This window comes from Mchenga conophoros, linkage group LG16 (assembly GCF_057382185.1).
Source record: "Mchenga conophoros isolate Kocher_MC1m ecotype Shallow Benthic linkage group LG16, M_conophoros_male_GT1.1, whole genome shotgun sequence".
Classification (NCBI taxonomy): Eukaryota; Metazoa; Chordata; class Actinopteri; order Cichliformes; family Cichlidae; genus Mchenga; species Mchenga conophoros.
In genome coordinates, this window is record NC_140541.1 from 17138348 (window position 1) to 17148737 (window position 10390).

The 10390-nt window shown below is 40.7% G+C and overlaps 1 protein-coding gene across 1 annotated transcript; it reads left to right on the forward strand.

The window, feature by feature from the left end:
* Positions 1-5088: 5088 nt before the first annotated feature.
* Positions 5089-7116, forward strand: LOC146556522 (mid1-interacting protein 1-B-like). The gene is made up of 2 exons (XM_085249967.1): positions 5089-5243; positions 5470-7116. The coding sequence occupies exon 2, from the start codon at positions 5816-5818 to the stop codon at positions 6308-6310; it is 495 nt and encodes a 164-aa protein (XP_085106093.1). The 5' UTR covers positions 5089-5243; positions 5470-5815; the 3' UTR covers positions 6311-7116.
* Positions 7117-10390: the final 3274 nt, after the last annotated feature.

The following is a 10390-nucleotide window of genomic DNA, read 5'->3' on the forward strand; positions in this document are numbered from 1 at the left end:
CGCTAATGGAGCGTGCGTGCCGTTGCCTCCCGCGCCCTGCCTCGCCCTCGCCTCCGCCTCCCGACTGCACATAATGGGTTATAGGCTAGAGGGAGGCATTCACTGGGGAAGCGCTATTACTCACACGCACGGCAGACACACAAAGCGCCGCTCCAGAGCGCGTCGGTGTGTGCGCAGTGCAGCGGGTCTAATTATGAGGAGATAAGTCTGCTTATCGTCAGTCCACTTTAAAAAAAAAAAAAGAAAGAAAGAAAGAAAAGAAAAAAGAAAACACAGAACATAAGGAGAATTTAGAGTCTTTGCCTTCTGAAATGAGCCAGCGGACGGAAATGTGACCGCTCTGAGTGCGCGGTGGATCAGCAGGGCGGTCAGAGAAAACTACTGAGGTCAGGAGTTGTTGGGGGGCCCCTCTCCACCCACGCCCCTACCCCCCCCCCCCCCCCAGACTGCAAATTATAACCAGACTCTGTGGGAAAGCCTCAAGTCTCTTTTAATATCCTTTAAAACCCGTTTGTTGGGCTGTGTTAATTAGGTCAGAGTATTGCAATAAAGTTCAATACCTGAAGCCTCAAAATGACCGTACAGTTGAATCAATGTCCCTCTTAAACAGTTTAGAGCAATAACGATCATGGAAAAAAAAGTTAACTGCTACGACTGTGTTCATTTTAGCTTAGTATAACCATGCCGCATCCTATTTTTCCCCTAAATGCGATGGTGTGCACAAGACTCTTTCCCTATGAAGTTGCATCTACCTCACTTTAAGCCTTCTTTTAAGCAGCTTGACTTGACCTAGTTATTGTAGTTTGGCAGAGACTTTTCTCAAAAGCATCGGGACGCTACCAAAGTCGGAAAAGCACAGTGACATATTTAAAACTGAGGACGGCTTTCCTCCGATGAGCTTTAGCAGTCGCATTGTCCTGTGCCGGGGACATACGTCATTGTTTTCATGGGTTTTATGACTGCACTGTTCAGTTTACTCTGCAGACTTTAGAGAGTTCATTGCACAACAAACAGTCATCAGTAAGATGTTTTATTCAATAATTCAAAGATGCAGAAATCTGAAAAGAAAACCAAAAACCAATCTTAACCAAGGTCACTGTGGCAAGGTGTTGATACATTCAGCAATCCCGAAATTCTCCTCCTGACGCTCAAACAGCTTCATTATTTTTAGGCCTTTTAAAACACAAAAGTCCACAGCTTTGAAATGCGTGTTAACGTAATTCTTTTGGGGTAACTAAATAGTCCAAATGTGCTTAAAATTTACAAATAAGTTACAATATTACATGAAATCCAACAACTGTACAAAAACAGGGAAATCACTCACTGCAGTATTGTTGTAAAGTTTTCAAACCCCTGTCGTGGTATCCCAAGTATCTGAAGTCCTTCTTACCTGAAAACATTATGTCATTAGAAGGTTCCCATTTATTGTCGTAAATGCTAATGTGCTACATTGGACGCTGCTCCTGATTTGTCTCAGTGATGGCTGCCAGCCTTAAGCGGCGCACGAGGTTCAGTATGAAAGACAAGTTGGGTTTTTTTAAATGGCTGATTAAAAATCGTATTAAATCCACAACAGGAATTACTTTGACTGCTTCGACACACACCCACACCCACACCCACACCCTACCGTCTGCACCCCACGGTGACGCCTTATTTACTGTCTTATAAAGTAAAATAGGAGGCCTGCCCCATTCCACCTGTCTGTTTGTGATGGGAGCTGTTGTCGCTGTTGTTCTCGCAGCTGTTGTTGTTCTAATTGCTGTTGCTGCTTCGCCTCAAGCTTCCCCGCTTAACTCAGACACCCCTGCCTCACACTTTTCAGCAACATGCAGTTGTGATGACAAGTACTAGAGTTCCCACTCAAGCTGCCTGTTCCTATAGCTCAGCACACCACTCTAACCCTCTCTCCCAACCACCTCCCCCTCCTCCTCTATCTCCTCTCTCTCCCTTACTCTTTGAAGCCTCGGGGATGATGATGACACCCGCCGTAATCGGTGGATGCTCAGCTCCTGACATGACACACAATTGAGAAACTCTCCCGAACTGATCCGGGTTTGGTTGTTGCATTCAGGCGCGGTACGTCCTCTGACAAGTGGAAAGGCCTTTCACGGTAGAATAGAGGAATTCAGTGAGGTGGGGTCCATGACTGACAGGTCTGTTGAGAAAGCAAAGCCAGCTCCAGTTTCACATCTCTCCTCTGCAGTGGTGCACATTTGCTCTGCTGACCTGTTTCTTTTTTTTTTCTTAACTAGATCTGGGATCAGCTAATCTTCAAAGCAGCACTAAGATTAGTTCATTTGTTTTCATGAGGCTTTGCAGTTTTGGAGCGGGAGGGATGTGGGACAGGGACAAGGCTCCAAGCACATTTGCTTTTATCCAGAAAAGGTCCTTTGTTTAAGCATTCACATTTTTACTTCTTCAATATTTTGCCTTCACTCTACAGCACAGTACTGTGCAAAAATCTTGAGACGCCCTCCTTTCTTTATAGTTTCCTTCCAAGGTGCTCGACTTTCTTTTAATTTGTGATAGTTCTCCAGGCTTCTCCAGGGTTTGTTAAGCCATTTAACACTGACCTATGAATCATTCAAGCACAAAAATTGCACCTAACTCAAGGAATGAACCAGTGTTGAGGCAACTTAGCAAAGAAATGGCACTTTGTTACTAGTCGCATGTTGTAAAAAGAAATCATTTGCCCCCATGTTTTTAGTTGACTATGAAAAACACAGTTTTACACATCTCGGCATGCTGTGCAGAGTGTCCTTAAAAGATTTTCGAGGAAACTGGAAAACTGAAAGGAAAAAGAAGAAATGTCAGGCTTAAAACACAACAGATAAACAATGATAAGAATGACAATGATCCCAAACACACTGAGAATGCAGTAAAGGGCATAGATGAATAGAAAAACACACAAAGGAACACTGTCAGCCATGGATTGGCCTCCCCGGAACACAGGCCTCAACATTACTGAAGCAGTGTGGATCATTTTAACAGAGAACAGAACAAAAGGATTGTTAAAGAATGTCAGAGATCTCTACCTGAAGACTACTGTGTTGAAGAATAAAGGTGGTCAAACTATTGATTTTCAAGCTTGTCAGAGCTGCACAGACTCTCTTTTGGCCTTGTGTACTGTATTTCCATACATGTTTGCACGTTTCAATAAATCTCTGCGCCTAGTTCTCATTTTCCTAGCAAAATATAAAGAAATGAAGGCTGGCTTGATACTTTTGCATATTGCTGTATTTATTTATATGTTTAGGGCACTGAAACAGATGATAAAACACAGAGTACAGTGAAAGTCAAAAATAAACAAAAGCAGCATTACATTAATGCTTATATGCTACTTTTTGCTCATACTGCATTTCACAGGGAAATATATTTTGTCATGCTAACCTTTGCATTATAATTTAAAAAAGTACAAATTGGTTTTTGCTTAATATGAATAAGTATGAATCAATAATATGTTATAGAGCAATAGAATAATGACACACAACCTTTCTGCTTACATAGTGAGTAGTTTGATTCTTATACTTTAAGTATGTTTCATTGGTATTAGTAATACTTCCTCCACCACTGGGTGTGCGGTGGAAACGATATGACAAGGGACATAACAAAGAGAAGCTGTAGGTAGATTACGAAACACAGAGAGACAGAAACCCAGCAAACAGGTTTTTGTCTTCACATTCTCACAATTCTTGCTGAGTGAGACTTCTTGAATGCTGATGCATTTACAAAGAATCTAGAACAAACTGTGCCCGCATACATCATCTCCAAGACACACAGCATGATTCAGGCCACCCCTTTATCCGTGCTTTAACTTCCGACACATCCTAACATCATTCATATGAGCTTATCCCTGTTTTGATTTAACACATTTTGATTTAATGCCTGTCAACATGGTGGAATTTTATTTTTGCTGACGGTGGTATGTGGAAAACATGTGTGTACAGTTTCACCTTGGCCAGAAGTGTTTACCAAAGCTCAGATTTCAGACTCCCACCGGGTGCACCTAGTGTATCAAGTACTAATGCTGGGCTATTTCTGATGCAGGGGCTGTGTGGGAGTTCCCCTGTTTACCAGCAGCTGAAGGGCAGACGAAAATCAGCTACCCACCACCACTGCTGGAAACCGGCTGGTGCAACAGTTCAGATTTTAAGCGTAATCTCACAAACCTTGACAGCGCTGCACCTGGTTTATGGACTAAATTACCCCGAGAGGAGTTCAGCAGGCCTGTTATATTTCTGTTAGTGTGAGACTGGTACTCAGTAACGAGTAAACCTGTACTCTAATCACATTTTTTGTTACTTTAATTGCATTTTTGTTGCCATAGATGCACAGTATCCATGGTATTTCTGCCTATTATGGGTATTTTGTACACAAAATACACCAAAAAAAGAAAATGCTTTATGAAAAAACAAGTTGACAGTATTATAGACTGTAAGCATACTGTATATGATTAGCATAAGAGGACACCAGGCAACTTCCCTGTGCTATTAAACCAAATAAAACCTGATCCACAAAGAGAAAAAGGAATTAAAATTCAAAGATAATTGAGTGATAGATGTTGCAGGACATTACTGCCCCCTCTTTCTTAAAGCATTAATTGTGTAATGACTGTTTGCACTTGACACACCCCAACGTTGAAACACCCAGCTTTATAAAGTATTTAACACAGGCTACACCCCCTCCACCTGCAACAGTAAACACTTATACTAACGTTTAATACAGATAAAGAACCACTGAATACTTCTATTATACTGCTGCTTATAATTTGCTGATGTCACTGCTGTAGACTTGCTGCCTGTGCTTTTTTACTCCAGATCATGAACCCAGTAACTCTACATTAGTACCAGTTCTACCGGAGTGTCTTTCACATACAGAAAACAGGCACTACGTGGTCGAGCTCTCAAGGATTCCAATAACTACACTATAAATATACATCGTTGAAAGGACTTCTTCCACGTGTTGCTTCTGTGCTCTTTGCACGACTACCGTCTCCTCATTGGTCAAACTCGGACTTGTCCCGCCTCCGGGTCATGATTGGTTTGCCTGGAAACCAAAGTGATGGGCTGATGGCTTGGATAATGAATATTCATAATACCGGTCCGCACGCTACAGCCTCACCCTACGTGCCTCAGCTGTGTGCTTCATCGGAACAGAATGTGGGATGTGGTGATGTAATCTCAGCGACTTTTTTACCGGAAGACAGCGGTACACTGTAGGTTTACAGGACGGCACGTTGCACAGTAAGTGAAGTTTGGGATGAAATTGTTACGCGTAAATACGCACCGTGAAACATCGCGTGTATTGGGCTTTAATTGACGTCTGAACTCGATTTTGAGCTTTTTCTCGAGCTTTGCATCGGTGTTTGAGGTTTACTGTGGAATGTGTTCTAGTCTACCTGTCAACATAAAGCCACGCCTTTTCTAGAGAAAGCGCCAAACCTCTGTTCTCTGCTCTGTGCCATTTCAGGTCATTTGGGTCCGATTACTCTTGGTAGAACTCGACAAACAGGTTGTGGCACCGCCTTGAAACTACCTGTGTGTATATATCCCAGCGCTTTCGACGCGTTTCAGAACGATCGAGAAGAGCAAGCAACTGAGCGATAAAGCTCAAGAACCGAGCACGACTACCAGAGCAAGTCGCATGATTGCTTGAGGGCAGCCAATCTTCGCTGGAGCATTAACAGAAAAGCAGCCTCTGCGTAAAGCCGATCAGCGCGGTATTACAGCTGGGCACACACAGAAGAGAGGAAAGCGAGACAAGACATTCGGATCATTGCTTTCACGTTTGGAGGAAAAAAACAACTACCGCCAAGATGATGATGATGCAGCTGCAAGAAACCACAACTCAGAAAAACTCCCTCTTCAACGCCATGAACAGCTTCATCGGGGCCGTAAAGAACATGGACCAGACCATCCTGTTACCCAGCCTGCTGCGGGATGTCCCGCTGGATGAGGACAGCCAGATGAGCTCTCTGAAATCAGAGGAGGACGAGGGGGACATGTACAGCTACTACCAGCTGCTTAAATCTATCCGCGGGGAGATCGAGTGGGGAGTCAGGCACGGCACCTCCGACGAGACGCGCAAAGAGAGCATGAAAGTCACTCGCTCTCACTCCTCGATGTCGATGTCCTCCCTCTCTTCAGCCTCATCCGAGGAGGAAGACGAGATTGAAGACGAGAATCTGCAGAGCCAGTTCCAGTACCATCTCACCGGGCTGCAAATGGTGCTGTCCAAGCTCACTGACCAGGCTAACTCTCTCACCAAGCGCTACAAGAAGGAGCTTGGCATCGGAGGTTGGGGCCAGTAGAGCCCACATAAACTCTGACGCACAGACTCTTTTCGTTAACTGAATGACAAAAGTGTCTTCTTTGAATAGGCCTTCATGCTGCTGCTGCTGTTACTACTGATGAAATTCATGGACAAACATTTGAATGGTAGAAAAGAAAGCAGCTATTTTTATCTACAGGCCTAAATGGTGTTGGTCTACTTTGTGGTCTTGACTGTAGATGTGTTGATCTTGGAGAAAGCATTTGCGTGCTCATCACACTTGACTATATTTTTGCACTCCAAAGTGTCACACGCAGAATGCTTTCAGTTCAAGTGATCCACAGATGAAACGTATTTAAGCCTTTTATTTAATGTGTAATTTATTACCTCACTCTGTATGTTTAAGAGCCAGATGTTATTTCAAAGTTGGAGAAGAAGTGGTCTGTTGGATCTTAGACTGTTCTTCTGAACCACCTCACTGACAGGGATACTGACAAAAGACTTAGCGTCCTATCTGTGACACTGATGATGTTAGTGTGTTCAGATGAACTGTATGTATTGACTGTTGTTTTAGTCTAATGTGTCTCATGTAAAGTTCTTTGGAAGGAGGCAGATGCTTATTGTAGCTGCCCATGATCGCCTCATGTCCTAAATGGTCAATGAACTGGAAACGATGGATAATTCTTCTGGATGGAGAATAATGAGGTTTTCCATGAGATACATTAGTTATTGTAATTTTACCCTATGTCCATCTGTCAGTTTAAGCCGATGCTTTTGTATGCACCTTATGCCCCATTTTTGTACTTGGTAATATTTGTCTTTAAAATAAACTTTTATAGAAACTTATTGCACTTGTTGTGTTTTGTTTTTTCTTTTTGTAAAATCACTGCAGTTTTACATTTTAGATAAAAAGTGGGAGATTATTATAGCGTATTATTTTGTTTTGTCTCCCTCCCCTCACTCCCAACCTTTGTGGCAGATGGTCACCCTGCCTTGAGCCTGGTTCTGCTCTCAGTTTCTTCCTGTTAAAAGGGAGTTTTTCCTTCCCACTATCGCCAGGCACTTGCTGATTGTGTGATTGTTGTGGTTTCTCTATATTATTGTAGAGTCTTTACCTTACAATCTAAAGTTCCTTGAGTTGACTTTTGTGTACAGATACTATACAAATTGAATAACTATTGAGTAAAGACGGCAAAAAATTGAGTTATTTCTTGATTTTTACTTGGGATTTGCTTTAAAGCTAAACACCTAACACAACTGATCTTTCCTCTTTTGATCACAATGAAAGCCTGTAGGCTATTCTTAAACATTCAGAGTGTTGGTAATGTTAAGAGTTGCCACAAATTATGCATTATAAACTTGAACCATCTTTTTAAAATAATATGCAACATGAACATGTATCCAGAGATGGAAAGAGCCAGGTTATACATTACAAAAGAGAGAGAACGGAAACATCCAGACTTCCTGGTTGCATTCAGCTTCAATCCTTGACTTTTAAAAACGACTGGTTATCTCACAGTGATGATGGTTGTGTAAAGTCATTGTTCTGAGCTCTTATCAGCTGGTGACAGATAAAGTATGAGTTTTGTTAGAGTTATTTTATCATAACACCCAAATATTTTGTTGCTCAACTGCACTTTTGTTTTGTTTCTTTTTCTTTTTTGATCATTTGTGTTGTTGTTGGGGGAAAAAAAATAGGTTATGACGCTGTAGCATTGTCTGCATTTTCTAAAGACAATCTCTGGGGAAAGGTGGATCTCAAAACCAGCAAGGGAATTAGTTGATCTTTTTGTATTTGCAGTCAATAGAGTGCCAACATATGCAGCCTGACCCAACAATACTGCAGTTTTGTCCGTGCTATGATAACCTCTCAGGTTAAAAACCAAAAGATTCACAGAAAGGCATTCTGACCTTCAGATTTACCACAATTGCATTCAGCCATTTGGAATTTAAAAACATGTTATAGAGTAGAAGTAGAAGGAATGCTACCTGCCAGTTAAGTTTCGAGTGACAACACCTTAACCCAACTGGGCTCTGTGTGATAAAAGGCTGATAATATTACATGTATTTGAATGCGTCGAAAAAGACTTGTTACTTCCTTTTCTTAAAATCTCATTGTTTCCTCTGGATATTTCCAACTGACTAAGTGTATGACACAGAAAGAAAATATGTAAAATATTTGAAATAACATTGTTCAATCAGCATTTTCCTGCAGTCTGGGAATACCTGTGGCAGTTTAGGTGTGCTCTGTAACTACTTTCATCAAACTAACATTTTACAGTATGTAAGCATTTTGGAATGCATGAAAAGGAGTGCCAAGTCTGTTGTGAATATACACATGTGTTACACATGTGTTACACACTAATGTAACACCCAGAAAACACCCAGAAAACAGATTTCCTTCACTGAGGTAGTGACAACCTCAAAGACCAGCAGGTACAGCTGGAGTTCCAGTGTAACAATAGGGCAACAAAGATGCACGCACCCACTTTCCACTTTGATTCTCTGTTTCATTCACACTTGTGTAGAACTGCAGAAAACAAAAAGCCACAATCATCAGCAAATAAGGCAATTTGAAAGGAAAGGTGACATTTGAGGAATGAAGCGCACTTAATACATTCATCTCTGTGATGCAGCCAAGCTCTCTACAGCTAACTGAAATAAAGATTTTTTTTTTTACTTTTATTTAACTTGTATATTTAATTATACCCAATGCAATGCATGAACAAAATCTACAATAACTAATAGAAAGCTACTAATGGCTACTACACTGGGTATCTCTGCCTGTTTGATATGGCAGATGCTCTTCCTGATGCAGTCCCAAAAGGAAAAATTGCTCCTACGAATGAACTGGGAATCATTAGGTTGTTAAGTGAATGTGTAAACCACTCCAATATTGAGACACAAAACATGGAATGAAGTGAAAACATTGCTTAATTTTCTCTTGCCTGTCTTGTTTCAGAGAAACATAAAATTTACACATCCTTTAAAATGCATATAAATAGAGCCTAGTCCACAAAAATAAAAAAAATCTCCAAACATACACAAATTGAAAATACATCTCAGAGGTTTTGCACAAAATCTAAACCCTGCCCATGCGAAGGACAAAGGTAACATGCTTTGCTACATTTATCAGTAGTCTAAATGAGCTGGCAGTTTGTAAAAACATCCGCTGAGATAGTACAATCTTATCTTAATCTCAACCTTAAAATGGCTACCAGAAACGACCAGAAAGGCTTTTGTTGTCAGTCACCAGACAGTAATGCTGCAACATGCTTTAATGGAATCACAAGGTTATGTTTTGTGGGTTGTGCTTGTTTATGTTTGTTTAATTATTTGTGCCCATAATCACGTTAGACATGGGGGACTTTGCGACCTCTTAGTTGCATACTAAAGGTTAACTGGTATGAGATATCTTGCTTAAATAAACATAAGAATGCAAAACTTTGTTCATGTGAACATTCACTAGCTTACTCAGCGTAAAGGTTCTTTTAATTTTGGGGAGATGTTATGCTATAATAAAAACAATCTTGTTATTTCATCATATTTTTATGGCCATATAAACCTTACACATTTCACCATAACACATCAGGACAGGTAATGTTTCTGCTTTATTGTCCCTTTGTTAAACTGGAGAACAGAGGTATGGTATTGTATATTTATTTTGAACATATTGAAATAGTGCAACAACAACAGAGAAAAGAGAGACACAAAAACTGAGCAAAACAAAACGAAAACAAAACAATAATACTTATAAATAGCTTGCATGTTCAAAAGGGAGTAGGAGGAAGCATAAACTCATTTAATCCCACCCCTTTCCAGTATTTGATAACTAATCGTCAACACTTTTTCTTTCTGTTTATGCCCCATCCATCATAAATTCTTCCTTTGTTGAATGTATTTGCATTTATAACCCCACTAACACACCAAAAGATATACAAATTTACAGATATATACATATATAAACATACATAATAGTGGGTCAGAACACCTGATCAAAACCTTACCTCATCACTGTACTTTTCAAAAACCATATTTTTGTATGGCTTTCAGAAACATGGGCTACAAAACGTCTGCACTCGATTTTTTCGCAAACAGTGTCTATCAGTTTTGTCCCCTT

Excerpts from the sequence above, each read along its gene's own strand:
- LOC146556522 (XM_085249967.1), top strand. The coding sequence starts at position 5,816 with ATGATGATGATGCAGCTGCAAGAAACCACAACTCAGAAAAACTCCCTC.